The sequence below is a fragment of the Nicotiana tabacum genome, chromosome 22 (genome assembly GCF_000715075.1).
Source record: "Nicotiana tabacum cultivar K326 chromosome 22, ASM71507v2, whole genome shotgun sequence".
Taxonomy (NCBI): domain Eukaryota; kingdom Viridiplantae; phylum Streptophyta; class Magnoliopsida; order Solanales; family Solanaceae; genus Nicotiana; species Nicotiana tabacum.
This window is the reverse complement of record NC_134101.1, coordinates 92,469,633-92,487,670: the sequence shown is the minus strand read 5'-3', so window position 1 is coordinate 92,487,670 and position 18,038 is coordinate 92,469,633. Positions and strand designations below refer to the sequence as shown.

The window sequence follows — 18,038 nt, the reverse complement described above, 5'->3', positions numbered from 1 at the left end:
GTACTAAGATGTTACAGGTTGTATATTCTCTATCCTTGCTTACATTACTGATCGTATTTATGGTTCCTTGCCTTACATACTCAGTACTTTATTCGTACTGACGTCCTTTTATTTGTGGACGCTGCATGTCGTGCTGCAGGTCCTGATAGACAGGCAGGTGCAGCTCCCCACCACAGTAGACTGTCCAGTTCAGCGGTGATTGGCGAGATCCCTTCTCCGGACTTGCCTTGGTCTTGGTATGCAATTTTTGTTATAGACATTATGGGTATGTCGGGGCCCTATTTCGGCTATGTTGCAACACTTATATTCTTTTAGAGGCTCATAGACAGGTGTCGGCTCATGTATAGTTTGGTATGCCTTGTCGGCTAGTTTTTGTTGTATAGTCTTTCATAGTAGCGTGGTAGCTCATACCTTATATGTAGTTTCTTGATTGTCTGGTCATCCCCTGCTATGTATGTTCATGCCATCATATTTTATTGCTGGTTGTCCATGATCTAGGTCTACCATTTATATTGATCTCGTCAGCCCTAAAAGATAATAATGAAGGTTAGATGAAATGTACGTTGGTGCTCGGCAAGTGTGGTCGGGTGCTAGTCATGGCCCTTCAGTTTGGGTCGTGACACTAGACGAGATTCCAGTGGAATTTTTGAAGGGTGTAGGGAGAGCAGGTTTAGAGTGGTTGACTGGGCTGTTTAATGTTATTTTCAAGGCAAAGAGGATGCCAGACGAGTGGAGGTGGAGTACGGTGGTCCCATTGTACAAGAACAAAGGTGATATCCAGAGTTGTAATAATTATAGGGGTATCAAATTACTGAGTCATACCATGAAAGTATGGGAGAGGGTCGTTGAAGCAAGGGTGAGGATGACAGTGTCTATATCAGACAACCAGTTCGGGTTCATGCCGGGTCGTTCAACCACAGAAGCTATACACTTTGTTAGGAGGTTGGTGGAACTGTATAGAGAGAGAAAGAAGGATCTGCACATGGTGTTTATTGACTTGGAGAAAGCGTATGACAAGGTTCCTAGAGAAGTTTTATGGAGGTGCTTGGAGGCAAAAGGTGTGCCGATTCCCTATATTATGGCGATTAGGGACATGTATGATGGGGCTAAGACTCGGGTTAGGACGGTAGGAGGTGACTCTGAGCACTTTCCAGTTGAAATGGGGTTACACCAAGGCTCTGCGCTCAGTCCATTCTTATTCGCCCGGGTGATGGATGCGTTAACAAACCATATACAGGGGGAGGTGCCATGGTGTATGCTATTTGCCGATGACATAGTTCTGATCGATGAGTCACGAACCGATGTTAACGAGAGACTAGAAGTTTGGAGACATACTCTTGAGTCTAAAGGTTTCAAGCTGAGTAGAACGAAGACGGAATACTTGGAGTGTATTTTCAGCACTGAGCCGGGGGAAGTGGGCGTGGATGTGAGGCTTGAATCACAGGTTATCCCAAGTAGAGGAAGCTTCAAGTACCTTGGGTCAGTTATCCATGGGGGAGGGGAGATTGATGAAGATGTCGCACACCGTATTGGGGTAGGATGGATGAAGTAGAGGTTAGCATCCGGAGTTTTGTGTGACAAAAGAGTGCCAACAATACTCAAAGGTAAGTTCTATAAAGCAGTGGTTAGACCGGCCATGATGTATGGGGCAGAGTGTTGGCCTGTTAAATCTCACATATCCAAAAGATGAAAGTAGCTGAAATGAGAATGTTGAGTTGGATGTGCGGGCACACCAGGATGGACAAGATTAGAAATGATGATATTCGGGAGAAGGTGCACGTGGCTCCCATTGATGACAAGATGCGAGAAGCGCGGCTTAGATGGTTCGGACATGTAATGAGGAGAAGTCCAGATGCTCCAGTGAGGAGGTGTGAGCGGCTGGTTGTGGAGGGCACGAGAAGAGGTAGAGGGCGGCCTAAGAAGTATTGGGGAGAAGTGATCAGGCAGGATATGGCGAGACTTCAGATTTCCGAGGACATGACACTTGATAGAAATTTGTGGAGGTCGAGTATTACAGTTGTAGGCTAGGAGCTAGTTGAGTCTTGCGTTACTTTGTTCCATTGTGAGCCTAGTCTGGTAAGGTTTTAATCGAAAATTACTAGGGGCATTGTCGTGTCTTAATATTTTCTCTTTTCGGTGTTAGATCTATTTACTAGCCATCATTTCTGTCTTGTATTTTTCTTATGCATTTTAGGTTCCTATTTTTCCTATGATCTCTATGGTGAAACTAATATTCCCCCCTTTTGTTTTTCTGGTTTTTCTTATTATCTTGAGCCGAGGGTCTTTCGGAAACAGCCTCTCTACCCCTTTGGGGTAGGGGTAAGGTCTGCGTACATACTACCCTCCCCAGACCCCACTTGTGGGATTTTCCTGGGTTGTTGTTGTTGTTGTTTTAGTCATCAAATTACAGTAATTTGCCCCAATGGATTTTAGTTATATACGCTAATACTCAATATAATTTGACTTGTTATAATAGATTAGTTACCATTTCTACCAGGTTATCAATTTGTTGATATGCAATATATCGTAATGTTTTTCTCTCTTTTCTTTCCAGTTTATCCTTTCGAAGAGAAAAGGGAAAGGAAAAACCAGTCTACATCATTATCTACTCTAACCACTTGAAAATTCCTACTACCGTAAAAACAACTATAATAATCAATAAAACTAGAATAGGGATCATCATACTTAAGCTTCCGAAAAGAATCACAACCCTTATAACAGTTTTACACATACCAATTAGCTAGTATACAATGATCAAGCTACAACTTTCATACAAAATTCTATTAATCCGCGATCCCACAAGCAAGACTCACCTTAGAAGAAAATAAGGATCAAAAGAATCCCAAGCTGACTCATCAATGATCTTTTGGCTAAAATCACACGAACCTTCACCGATCATCTTGTCGTGTAACTTAACCACCAATGAGAATAAATTAGATAAAAATGGGTTGGAAAGGAACGGTTGTATGGCCTCACCAATTTCTTGAACTTCAGGGAGCATCAACTTTCTATCTTCTGGTTTCCCCTTAAAAATACAGTTTGACAAGGCATAAAAGGCAAGTAAATTTGCATAGAGAGGTAAGAAGGCATCTTTATGGTTACCAACCCCACCAATCCAATCAGCGCCTCCCTGTGCAACAACGTAGTCTTTGGCAAATAGTACCAACTTCTGCGCAAACCTCCTTCTCCAGTTCTGCAAAAAGTCTTTCACCTCATGTACGTTACAGGGTTCAACTAACAAAAATCTTGAAGCTGGAAGCTTCTCCAAATGAAAACAGCATATCTGGCAGATCAACAGTTTTTCTTCATGATGGTTGTCAATCTCCTTGTCAAAGACACGTTTGACAAGATCTCCTTCTGAAATAAAACAAGCATGGTTAGCAGAACCTAGAACCCTGCGGCAAAGGAAATCAAGGTAGTCAAGACAATGACCAAAAATTGATGAGAGATGCTTGAAGCTCCTCTCAATCACTTGCTCTACTTGGATTGGGACCACTCCTGTCACGAAGCTTCTTTCAGATCTTTTAGATGTAAGACAATTCTGGACATCTAAGGCGAGTTTTCTCCTAAGATTCTCATCTTCATCCTCAAGAAGCGTAATGCATGAAAACCATAAATCCAGGATTTTATGGGCATACATATTAACCACCTTTTCTTGCTTGAACGGGGAGCAGAAATTGCTATCAGGAATTTGGCTATTGTAGACTGAAGGACCAATAACTTCGGCTTGATCCAACAAACCAGATGCTATCATAGACTCCGCAGCCGCCCTACGCATGTTTACAGGCTCTGAGGCATCAGTGTGTTGTTCAATTAGGTCTACATAATAGCTGATGCACTCGTAAAAGACAGATAATTTAGATGGATCAGATGGATCATGGGGGTTAAATTGACCAGCTTTGACATTTTGCAAATCTACAACTGAAATACTAAGCGAGCTAGCAACTTGCTTTATACAAATCCCCATGCAACAAAGAAGCATCTCTCGAGTCTTTGAATGCCTAGTCACCTTGTATAAGGAAACCACCTTGTCCCAGAACTGGAGCACTGACTCGCTACCCATATCACCAAAAAATTTAGGATCTGCACATTCTTCTCCATTATTATGATACTCCTGCTGACTCCAGCTGTAGATAATCTTCAGAATGTAGTTCAAACATTTATGGTTATTGTCCAACGTTAAAAGATTCATCACACTGGTCTGGAGATCAACGCTGGTGAAGCAACTTCTCTTTATCTCATTATATTCTGGTGACTTGAGAAATAAAAGAAACCACTTCAGTGTTGCAATCCGAACTTCATATGAAGTGTCAGAGATCGAACGTATTAGCCTTCCCTGGAATCTGCTGAAAGAAATTTCATTTACAGATATCTTTGATAAGTTTGAACCAGAAGGAGGGCCTCCTGATGGTATTAACGGATACTCTTCAGCAGCTTCTTTAGATGTTTGGTAAACACAATTAAAATATGAACTTGCAGCTTGCTTCCGAAGTTCTGAGATGGTTGGATCAAAATATGTTGGTGCACAAACCACTCCTAAATCGAAACATTCTGAAGATAGCCGCCAAAGGAGGTTCCAAATGACATCAATATTTTTGCTCGTTTGACATGTTCTTGCAACACTTAGCATGCTATCTAGCACCTTCAAAAAGCAGCTGTTGATAATTGGGCAAGGACATTGCTCAGGACTCCCAATACATGAGCGTGAAGCAAGAATATGTATCAATTCAGCAAGAATATTATCTTTTTTGGAAACATCAGGTAGATCTCTGCAGTTTGTGTCGATAAGAGAGTTCAACTGTAATAACATCCCATGAAGTGAATTAAAAGAGCTATTTACTCTAATGGAAGAGAGAGAGACGTCAGAATTCTCGACGTGCTCGCCAGCGCCCGGTAACTCAGAGGCAATATTTAGGAGGACAAGTGGAAGCTTTTCATTAGACACTAAACCTGTTAGAGCTCTTGATGCGAAAACACGGATACGAAGATTGCTCTGGACTGAGCATTTCCTGATGAGTGGCATGAACAGGAAAGGATCCTGGGGATCTCCAGCTTCACTTGCAATTGGAGAAGGTTTGAGTCTAGATAAGAGAATCAGGACTGCACATAAGCTGGGGTGCACAACTTTAGCCATGCTGGACCTTAAATGTTCAGATGATCCGTCCAAAAGTGACTCAGTTGCAATTTTTAGCTCATTAAATAAGAACGAATGCAAGGGAGGGTACCTACACGACAAACAGCCAGGAAAGTGATTAGAGAATATTTGCTTTGGCATGAGCGAATAAATGTGTTTTCCTTAAACAAGACATAGCAACAATCATACCCACAAATGAAACAACTAGTGGACATAAGAACAGAATCTCCAAAAGCCAGAAATAATGATGATTGATTACTTTGTCATCTTCTACAGAATCACAGATTCAATTTCCTAAAATCAAACACTTGGTCCACACTTCAGAAACAATAGAAGATACATGACAAACGCAATCAACATATAGTACTGTTCAGATATACTCCCTCCGTTTCAAAAAAAATGAACTTATTTCCTTTTTAGTCAGTTTCAAAAAGAATGAATCCTTTCAAAATTTGAAAAAAAAATTTAACTTTAAAATTTCCCTTTTACCCTTAATGAGATGATTTATAGGCTATAGCCACACAAATATTTATGGGTTATTTTAGATCACAAGTTTCAAAAGTCTTCTCTTTTTTCTTGAACTCCATACCCAGTCAAATATGTTCAAAAAAAATTGAAACGGAGGGAGTATGCATCAAGCCAACAAAAAATGAGTAGAAAAATTATGTTTTAAGATTTAAAACCTTACACAAACCAAAGAAACTAAAAAAATATTTTTAGGGTTGGGGGCGTATTTGCGGGTCATTTTGGGGGAAAAGGAGCATGTGAATGTAATCAGCATACATGTGAGCTTTTATCCATGTAGCATGTTCATAGTATGAATGACTTATTTCTAAGTTACAGGAAAAGCATACATTTTTTGGAATCTAATATGTCAAAATAAACATCAGGAAATAAACAGATTCAAGAGTATGAAATTTTGAAGGGGAAAAAAGAAATACAGTTTCTTGTAATATACAGGCCAAAATATCAAGAACAAAACAAACTCAAGATTACCAAAATAAAAAGGAAATTATGTATTATTTATATGCTTGCAACATTCCACTACTAATTTATCGGTTAATTAAAGATAGACTTGTTGGTTCCTTATGGTCATTTCTTGATTTTACAAAGTTCAAATAAACCAAAACATGAAGGCATACTATGGGAAAGTAGTTTAAACTGTAGAACAGGATTTTTAAATTTACATTTGTTGACATCATTCATGTACAATGGACCAAGAAAAGTAGCTGAACAGTGTGAGTCGCAGTCACTTCATTCTTCCCAAGTCAGTTAGTGCAGTCAGGCAACAAGATAATCAATGTGGGCAATCATTAGGTGATGAAACATAATTTGACCAATGAGCATGATCGCTCCAAGTAATAAGGCTTTGACGAGAAGACGAGTTTTATCTGATTTTCAAATGTGAAAAGCACTTTTTCCTTCAATTGCAAGAAACGATACAACCATACAGCAAATATAAACAATAACTTAGCAGAAGAATGTGAGCAAACCTCGATGAAAAATAAGACAGCATATAGATAACTACAAGTGGTCTAATAGAAGCATATAACACAAAGCATATATTATGATAAATAAAGATCAGAAGAGACCCATCCTGTTATACCTATGAAAGAATTCAAGCCCTGTTATAGCACGCCTGACTGATGCTCGCTTGTGTACATTCAAAAATCCAATCATGCGACGAACCAAAGCAGTATAAGCAAGACAGGCACTGTTCCGTATCTCCCAGTGTGGAGAAGAGAAACACCGTATCGAGATAATCAAAGCCTCAGCAGAAAAACCCGATGTATCAGTTGCTAGGTTGGTATCATTAAAAGCAACTTTAAGGACATTGAAAGCATGCACAGTAGGAACAACACCCTCATCTCGAATCTTCGAAATCCTTTCAGCATCATATATATCAGGGGCAACTTCAGAAAAATTAGCTGGACATTTTGCCTCCACAAAACCATTGCAGGCATCAGCACTGAAACTGTTTGTTTCAGTATGATCTGTTAAAGACTTATTAGCAACATCTATTAACCATCGTAATGCCCTAGGCAAAAGCCTTTTTGGTGTGCCCTGCGGCTCTGAAAGGAAGAAAGCAATAAATGCTGCAGGAATACCAGCACTTCTCCTTAGGAGATCATCCACTGTTTGTCCCTTGGCTACTGTTCGTTCCATAAGTTGCTCCATCCAAGACTCAGTCAACTTACAAAGTCTGAAATAACGAAAAGCAACCTTAGCAAATGAATTCAGAATGCATGTCGTTTATCTTTGTAGTAAACTCTGCTATAATCCTAACAATGAAAGTCCAACATCGTCAAATGAAATATGGCACGAATTCAAATCCATCAATTTCCTAGTCGTCATAGGTAACAGCAGTTATCCGTTAGAGACTACTATAAACAGACACCAAACAGAAAATCAATAGCCAATCTTCAGATAAAAAGTTATCAAGCTGGAGAAATGGTGTCAAACGAAAGTCTTCCTTTCTGATAATTTTAAAAAGAGAACGGCATCAGTCCACCTATCATACCTGTTACACCTTTTTTCAAACTTTCTGCATCTGCAATATTTTTTTTTCATTTTTCAATTTTCTTTTTTTCTTGAAGGGCATGCAAGGGAGGGATGAGAGTTGGACGAAAACAGCCGTAAAATTGGTATCTCCAAAGAAACAGGAATTGGAAAGAAAAAACAAATAATAGACTTGAATAACAATAACAAGATAGAAATGAGTTAACAAGAATGCCTTATCTACTGAACGCAGGTCAACACCTCTGTCATGAAGCAAACAACAAACTAAATTATCTACAGCACAATATTCAGATATCTCCTTTTTCCTCTGCATTGACAAGACATGAGTGAGCTTTCTTACAAGTGCGTGACAATGAGTTTTAAGAGATTTAAATTTAAATCTATCTTTCATTATTCCCTTACTAAACTCTGATTGCAATCTAACAACAAAGATTCAAAAAGTTAACTCCAACCTTCTCTTAGAGGTGATATGACAGAGGAACTAAAAAACTTTAAGATGTCACCTACTGCCATTAACCTGAAGCAAGATTGGAAGCGTCACTATTTTGGCTCTCCTTTTCCTTTCAATTTTTGCTTGCTCTGTCGCTTTAAAGCTTACAAGCTACTCAGGCTCACGAATTTTCAATGTTACTTGCTCAAGCAGGGAAGTGAGCTGAGCTCAATCTCACTAATTTTGAGCTCACTTCATCGCAAGCAGAACTCGATCTCTTTGATACCAGGCTCTGGTTCATAAAACCCAATAGGACGGAGAATTCCCTTTCTAGTCCTCTTTTTTGGGTTGTTTTTCTCCCTTTCCACGTGGGGAAAACCCAAAGAACAAAGGAATATACCCTAGACCCTCTCAAGTTCTCCTCCTCTCCTCTTAGCTGCAGCCCACTGAAGGAGTTGCAGTACTCGCGGGTTTGCTGATTACTAGTACTGGATTCTATCACTTTCTTGGTGTCTGCTTCCCCACCTCTCTGTACTAGCAATCTGCCCAAGGTTCCTCCCATTGAAATTGGTGAGTCTTAAATGAAAATGAGAATTTTAGTGTTTAGTCATTTTCAGGAATTAACAAACAGATAGATGAAAAGGAGATGTCCGCTGTGAAACCACAGCATCATTCAGTTTTCTAATTTTAGAGAGAAATTATCTTAAGCTACACCAAGATAAGCATGCCGCTTACAGCCTTGGCACTGGAATTCCTGCAAAAAAACTAAGCATGTCGAAAACATGATTGCACATATAAAAATAGAATCCAGTACACATACCTTGAATCATTCGAACAAAGTAATCGATTGCAAAGAGCAGTAAATCCAGCCCTTGTCTTATCAATAGCACCATTATGCTTCATTTTCAAAAGGACTTCCAAGAAGTGGTTGCCAATTACCTCGAGTTGTTTCAGATCAAGCATTGCGCCGGACGTCATATTGGATAAATCAGTTTCATGAACAGCTTGAAAACCTGATTCAGAAACATCTGAAGTAGGTAAAGGAACCTTTCTTATTATTGTTCCCAAAAGAAGGCTCACCTGAAACAATGTAGATGAGAAGATATGATCCTTCTGGAAATTTTAAGAATATAAACTTCATATAAAGTAGTTGATCACAATCTACGATTCCTTCTTTTTGTTTTTTTAAATAACGTTGGTGTCTCGGCCAGCTTGAGTACACCTCGACTATTCCATCGAGTACCTACTACCTCCCACTAACACAAGTACCGGATAACTTTGTCCACTAAGACCTATGCAGATGAGAAAGATTTAGGGTCTCTTTGTAAAGCCTTAATTGGAATTGGTATAATTACTACTGTAGTAATTACATAACCTAGTAACTACAAAGTATTATAATTATAAGGACCTATTTGTTTGTCATAGTATAATTATAAGTTTATTGTTTGGTTGCACAAGTGTAATTACACAATTAGATTAAATTTTAAATGAAGTAATTATCAAAACTTAAAAGTTAATATAATAAATATATGCCTATAAATAATTTTTTATAAGTATAAATAATATTAGATTTGGTATTTAAGTTGCATATTTTTTCTTGAATATGCATTAATTAGTAATCATATATTTATAACTAATATTGTAAAAATAATTGATATATATTTTTCAAATTAATAATATTTAGTTTAATAAATTATAAGAACTAAAAACATACGTTTTGTAACAACATCATGGAATGCATGTTTGATAAAATAAATCAATATTTATAAATATAATATATAACACTATTCAAATGTTTGACAAAACTAATCTATCAATTCTATGCAATATGTAATAATAGGCCAATACTACTAAAACAAGTAATTAGAACCATAAATATAACACAACTTCAAAATCCAAAAAAAAAATAGTTTAACATATGTTAAATTCCAACATAATAAAAATAAGTTACAATACAACTTAAGATTAGGAAACATAATAAGTTCTTAACTTCATTCAACAACGAAATTCTACTTTAATGACCTCACTCATTATATACCAAGTTTGTTAATGACTCATTATTTCTAATATTAGGAGGTGTAGTTTCAAAAACTAGAATAATAACGCAGATACGCTAACTAAAGAAAATAAAACAGATAAGAAATAAAATATACTAGCAATTACATAGAATCACAAGAAGTAAAGGTAGAGAAATAAAAGATAAATAATGTATAAAGAAAAATATATTTTAAAATTTAAAAAGAAATTAAAAAGTAAAAAGAAATAAAAATAATGGAAATAAAAAGTTATAAAAAAATTAAAATAAAATAAAAACAAAAAGGAAAGAAATTAAAAAGTAACTTTGTAATTGCACAGTGTAATTACCACCAATTCTCACCTCCCCTTGAGAACCGGAGAGTGTAATTATACCTCCCCAATTACATGCTGACCAAGTAATTAGTTGGCAAGACAAACATGTCAAACTGTGTAATTATACCCAATGACACTCAAATCCAATTCCTAGGTGGCTTTCCAAAGAGGCTCCTAATGTTTATCATTGCAGCTTCAGCCACACAAAGGTTGTAAAGGTTGTAATAGAGGGGGGGAAGGGTAGAAAATGCATTCTCTTGCCATCAGTTGAACTAAGAACTATAAAGTCGGCCTGAGTACAAAGAAGCAAGGAAAAAAATAATGACAGCACAAGAATGAGTGATGACATAATTTAACCATCAACCTCATATAAGATCTATTAATTAGTTAGCTACTTGGACAAATGGGATAAATAGCCAGTTTCTATACCTCTTTCATAGCAAGCCAACAACCAACCATAACTATCTGCTCAGTTTGCCTGCCATCCCGCACCACTTTTGTATTTTCTACCTTGTCTGAGGTAGATAGGGACTCAGCCATCTCATGAGGAACCTCTAACAAAAGAGCATCATCATCCATTTCCTCCATATCATCAGGTAAGTACCAAGCATCAGCAGATACCACCCAAAGGGCCAATGAAGTTATCCGCATGACCAACTCCAATATCTTCTCCAATACCACTTTCATTTCGGATATACTGCAGACTACTGCATCCGAATCCCAGTCCAGTTCCTCAAAAGTATATCGAAGAGCAAGCAAAGCACCATGAACAAAGCTGTCCCTACATGCTTCTGAGAGATCCTTCTCTCCAACCTGAACAACCGCATCCAACCAATCAATCAGTGATCTTAAATACTCTATTGCTGGAGGTGCAAACTTACAAGCCTTATTCTCCCCATTTAGCAGCTTCAACAGTGGTTGTGGAGAGACATCGTTAGATGAGGCATTAACAACCCAACCAAGATCCAAAACATACTTTCTGAATATAAGTCGTAAGGTCAAAGCTCCAGCATCACTCTCTCTGACACGTGGACTACAGACTAGCTTCTTAGCCCAAACAATTGCTTCACTAACCCTGTCCTGGCTATCAATTCCAGGAAGAGGGGTAGGAAAATGCAGCAGAATACGAAAAGAACTCTCTCTAAGTCGGTCCCAACTATCAACAATTGATCCAACCAGCAACAGAGTTGATTCAGGTAAAAGAAGCCCCTTATTGTAGGGATAAAGACAGAATTGAGGAGAAACAGCATCAATGTTTCCTTCTTTTGAAAGAACAATAGACCAAACATTTAGCATTATCAATAAAAGCTCCATTGCCATTGTCTTTCTCTCATATGGAGCAGATGGGTAGCACGAAAAGAACAGAAAGCAACCCAACCACTTCATAAAGTTAAAAAGTTCATCTGCCCTGTCTTCAAACATATCCCCTGTTCCTTTGGCAACAAAATTTCTCCTTGTGTCTTTATGTGCAAGGGGTTGCCAACCTCCCTGCTTAACCTGCCTCTCCAATGCTGTTCGAACCCGGGAAAAGAACTTCCTAAATAAGCTTGTCCACTTCATCTGGAAAGCAGTTGAGCAACATCTCATGTTCAAAGGAACTGCTACCTTCATCAGACTGAGTTCCAATGACGATGGTAAACTTGCGGTCTTTGGATTTACGAACAGAGATTCTGCTGCATCAATCCGAAGCGACTCATCAATATGGGTAAGTGCCAAAACCAGATATTTCACTGGGACTTTAACCTCAATCCCCTTAATGCAGGCAACAGCATCTCTATTTTCCAAGTTCAGCTCCATGTCCTCCGTGGATGACAAAGAATTATTAGACCAATCAATATCCCCTTCCAGCAAAGCAAGTAAACGAGAAACCTTAAACAATGAAACTAAAACAGCCACGCGCTCTTCAAGCGCAGGAGTCACACCCCTAAAATCCAGCTCAGTAAGAAATACTTCACCATTGTCCCCGCCACATCCAATGCCAATAAAAGCAAGCATAGGAAATATAGCATCAACATCCAGTTCAAGAACTACTGGCAATGCATAGGTGTTAAGATTTGAGCGGAGTTTTGAATGTCCAGAAACTAGGCCAGACAAAAGTGGAGGCAGGCAATGACCTCTATATTTGTTGTACCCGCTTTCAACACCATCACTACTCCAATACTCATCACGCAAACACTCAAGGAAACACTTGAGGAATGTTGTTAAAGCACAGCACACGTCATCATCAATGTATGCCTTTATCGTTTCAAACAACAGATCTGGTCTCATACTTAAAAGTGTCCTTGCGCCCAGCCTCTTGATAAGGGATGCTAAAGGAACGTATCTTCCTTTACAACGTGGTCCCAGCCGAAGAAGATCAAAAGCAACCTTCCTCATAAACAATTTGAATGTATCACTACCCTCTACCCAGTGCAGACTAGCCTGAATGTCTAAGAAGAGATCAAAAATAAGATGCACTTGTTTGACCGTTTGGCTCAGAGGATCTTCCAAATTATTCCACACTATTTGCAACAACCGTGTCCCAATGTCCTCAGAAATGGGATCATAATTTATTTCACGACTTCCATTCTTATCTAACATCGACGTTTTAACCTGCTGCAGGCAAATCTGCATCACAGTCAGAGCATGAAAATTGAAGTGACTGTCAATTGGATTCTCACAAAAATTACAAAGCTCAGGCAAAATCCCATCATAAAGAATCATCTTGATTGATTCCTCGTTATCATTTGATATAAGAAACCCAATATTCAATACTATCCTCGAGACTGCAGTTAAAATACCTCGAATCAAACAAAGTCTGCTCAACGACAAAAACTTACTTAATTCACCAATCAAATCGCCCTTAAACGGGATTTTATTAACTACATCCTTAAATTCAAACTCATCATACACAATTTCACTCTCATTAAAAATTCCTTCCATAATAAACAATCCAAGCTCTTGAGGACTAAGACAAACCTGTAACGCTGCGCAAAAACTCACCCCTGCAGCCACTAAACAATCCCTAGAAAATGATTCTGATCTCAAAATACTCAAAACAGTAATCAAAATTCTCTCCAGAAAAACACAATTATCACCTGCAGCATTAACAAACTTCAAAGGAAATCGTTGAAGCAAGTAATACATACACGAAAGTGCTTCATTGCATTGTTCCATTACGATAGGTGACGGTCTAGAATAATTCTTCAGCTCTTCTAATACCTCGCTTAACCCTAATACAACATTTAAACTAACCAAAACCCCACATTCTTCAACAATTTCAACTAAGTACCCTAATTTTGGTGTGCTCATCATAGACAACGCTGCTCTAGAAACACAAAATCTCTTTCCTTTTTCGCCATATTCTTCGCAAAGTTCACGAAAACAGTTTCGAATTAAGTTATGAAAATTCTTGCATTTGACAAGCACGGTGAGTAAAGTTCTATGCAATGGCTGTGAATTTTCTAGAAAGAGAATTTCTAGGTAAAATCTGGAAGCTGTAGATATTGATGACACGTCAGCATTGGGGTTTAAGAGTAATTCGGCGAAAGCTGAAGCGAGGTTTTTAGCGTGAGTGAGCTGAGAGTATGTGGATGATAAGGAGGTGAATTGTTTGAGTTCGGTGTAGAAGCGAGTGGAAGGTGTTTGATGAAATGCGTCACTGAAATTTTTGGGAAATATTACGGCACTGTAAGTGTAACGATGACGATGCTGTAAGGCTCTCCATTTAGCTGACATATCGGTATTTCGGTATTTGGATTAAACGGAGGTTATGTCACCGGAAGTTTGGCAACGGCGACTTTGGTGGTTCTTTGCCAGGGTTGTTTGGGGTTCAAGAAGGGTTTTTTGGAGAATTGTATAGTAGGGAAACGAATTGACCAACGTACCCCTGCACATTTGTTTATTTTCTTTTCTGTTTGAACTTTGAAGCGTCGTATGATAAAATTTCCAGCGAATATTGGCAATTAGAAGCCATAGAATTTTAAGATTAGGAAATCAGTAAAAGCAATGTCAAATAATTTGGTTGATGAACCTTACAAACTTGACTGATCATGGACATATAACCTAAAGATGTCACATTGATTGACAGTAAGGGTGGCAAACGGGCAGGTCGGGTCGGATATGGGACGGGTCAAAACAGGTAATGAGAAAACGGATAGATTATCCGACCCGACTCATATTTAATACGGATAAAAAAGGGTTAACCGGCAGATAATATGAGTAACCATATTATTCATGGCTTCATGAATATGATCACTTTTGGAAGAATTCCTAGTCTCCCAAACTTGAGGAACCCTCAATTTGAGGTTTTACAATTGTAAAAGTTAAACCCATCAGTTATCCATTGGTTATCAATTTTCTAAACGGATTTTTACCTAGTTATACTATATTAGAAACGTATTTACCTATGTTCTCTGTGTTTTTTAGGTTTTAATAAGTATCTAGGTTTTTCTTAAAAATTGTATAGGCTCCCACCTCATTATTAGTCCCTTCAATTAAGGGATTCAATTACATCCTTCCCATTTTTTCCCTTTCCTCTTCTCTCTCTCTCTTTTTTATATCAGAATCCTTTAATCTACGCCAAGTATCTCCATCTTCTCTCTTCCCACTATTGCTGATAACTTTATATTATTAAAAAATCATTAATTGTATCGTTCTTTTGCTAGAAGACTAGATAACACTGAAAATGAAGAAATGAAGAAATATTAAGGAATTTTATGATAATTGTATGATAACTGTATTATAATTATATTTAAAATTGTATCAGATACATCAATACTAAAATATAATTGTATTATACTTGTATCCCAATTGTATTTAACTTTTATCTGATACATTAATACTCAAAATAATACATGATATAATACTAATAAATTAATATACAATTATCATATATTTGTGATACAAACTGTGAAATTCGTCATGAACTCACAACTGCTCGTAACAATATACGATGAATATATTATTATATACATTTATAATACAATTCCTACAACAATTATGATACATATACAATTATAATATAATCGCGATACATTTATGAAGAATTCTGATACAACTCTGATCTTCATATTCATTAAGTTTCAATCATAACTCTTCACTAAAAATCTAATATGATCGTATTATAATTATATTAGTATTGTATCGAGTATTATTTTGGGTATTAATGTATCATATATAAGTCACATACAATAAAGATTTTAGAAAGAAAGAAAACAAGATTCAAAACTTACTCACATCTTGATTCTAGTGCAATATTCCGAATATCGTTTCCATTGTATCAAGGCAAAAATCATCTCACGCAAACTCTTCTCGCCGCATTCAAACTATATGAACACATCTCGCAGTCACATCATACTCATCACGTAGCCATCCAGTCACGAATTCCACTCATAGGGACACTACCGGACGTATAAGTCCAAAAGCATGTGCTCACACAATCAACATCTCTACGCTCAAGCGGCAGTCAAAACCTGGCCTCAAGTCCTCCAGACTGTCCCATCATCAGCGCACTGAAATCACATCTTGCACCTCATCTATGGAATCACAAGTCGTCGATGCACAGCTGATACCGAGCGCTCACATGCACATACGAATGCGTAGAAGGAATTCAAAGAGTTATGCTTCAAGCTGAATAAATGCCGCACGATAAGAAGGAAAGATAGGAAGTATATTCTAAATGTCTTGTAGCCTCTCAAAGATAGGTATGGACGTCATCATACCGATCTGCAATACTCTACTAGACACTTGCTCATGACTTGTAGAACCAATGAGCCTGGGGCTCTGATACCAATCTTTTACGATCCAAAATCCACCAGTCGTGATGGCACCTAACCCAACCCACTAGGTAAGCCAACTAATAACTATCCAATTCCAATGAAGTCAATTCGTCAATTAAATAGAGAAGTTAACTGAATTTTATACATTCTCCAAGGACTGGTAGTACAAATCATGAGCTTCTAAGAATAGAGTTTACAAAACCGATATAAAATAAATACATCATCTGTTTTAAAAGTACATAAATAGAATTTTATAAATCTAAGGCTACCGTGAACAAGCGGCAGCTACAACAGGGATGCATGTACATCTTCAAATCCAGCTCTCATCGAACACAGCAACAACGACAGCCAACATCTGCACGCAAGGTGCAAAAGTGTAGTATGAGTATAACCTACCTCATGTACTCAATAAGTAACAAACCTAACCTTAGGTTGAAAGTTGTGATGAGCTGGAACATAGGTCGGGTCTAACACCAATAACCAACAACAATTCATAACAATATAAAACAAATAATAAAATAAGTAACTTGAAATTTAAACTGCTCAACTTTTCATAATTTTCGAAAATAGTTCTGTTTTTCAAGTATATCAGTGAAACCCCAAATACTTTATCGAAATCGTCGAGAAAAAATATGATAGTTTGAAAACTGTAATTTTTTCAAAAATCCTTTCCACAATAAATAAGATGTTTCATTTTCTTTCCAGATATCAAGTGTGAAATACCTCTCTATGCCCACATATCAATGTGTGTAATAAGTCATGAATGACGTGATACCGTATAGCATAAGGAAAAATGCATCTTTATGCCTGTATGTAATGTGTGCATGCAAATGCCATGTATCTTAGAGATGAATCGTCTACTCACACTCTCAGAGTACTTAATCTCAATGTCTCACACTTTTCACTCATAAATGCTCAACCACTCGGTACTGTATATGGCCCATACAGTCCAGGGAAGATCCATCCCGGAATATATACATCACTGATCATCAGTCACTCAGTACCGAGGAATGCCAATCCGGCCCCATGGAGAAGATCCATCTCCAGGTATATCAATGCTTCAGACAAGATCCATGTCCAAGGAAGATCCATACCTCAATATAATCAATATCCCTCACTGGGGGGGTGTACAGACTCCGGAGAGGCTCCTACAGCCCAAGTACTATAATCTGCACGGACAAATCACGTTCCATAGTATCAATATCAGAATCCGCACGGACAACTCACGTGCTATAGTATCAATATCAAAATCCGCACGGACAACTCACGTCCTACACGGACAACTCACGTGCTATAGTATCAATATCCTCACAATCAGGCCCTCGGCCTCACTCAGTCATTAGCCTATCCTGTCTCACTCACGAGCTCAAAATATCATGAAACTAGCCCGCCAACAATGTTATGATGTGTCAATAAATAATAGCTGAGACTAAGATATGATATGAATGCATAAATATGACTGAGTATGAAATATCAATGAAATCAGTAAGGTGACAGCAAGAAATGACCACTATAGGTCCCAACAATATCGACATAAAGCCTAAACATGATATCTAGCATGATTGACAACTCAATTACTTTATCACATGGTGAAAACACAGATATCAACAAAATAGGACCACTATACATTGCCTTGGAAACAACAGAGTCATAATTCACGGGGTGCACGCCAACACGCCCGTCACCTAGCATGTGTGTCACCTCAACATCAATCACATAGCATGTAATTTGGGGTTTCATACTTTCAACACTAAGTTTGGAAGAGTTACTTACCTCGAACAAGCCAATTCCAATACCGAGCAAGCCAAACGATGCTCCAAAAATTCTATCACGCGTGTAGCGACCT

The 18,038-nt window shown here is 37.9% G+C and overlaps 1 protein-coding gene across 1 annotated transcript; it reads right to left on the bottom strand.

Moving 5' to 3' along the window:
- Positions 1 to 2,652: 2,652 nt before the first annotated feature.
- Positions 2,653 to 14,438, bottom strand: LOC107798281 (uncharacterized). The gene is made up of 4 exons (XM_016621252.2): positions 10,863 to 14,438; positions 8,905 to 9,164; positions 6,741 to 7,337; positions 2,653 to 5,225 (listed from the first exon to the last, which is right to left on the bottom strand). The coding sequence occupies exons 1-4, from the start codon at positions 14,148 to 14,150 to the stop codon at positions 2,810 to 2,812; spliced, it is 6,561 nt and encodes a 2,186-aa protein (XP_016476738.2). The 5' UTR covers positions 14,151 to 14,438; the 3' UTR covers positions 2,653 to 2,809.
- Positions 14,439 to 18,038: the final 3,600 nt, after the last annotated feature.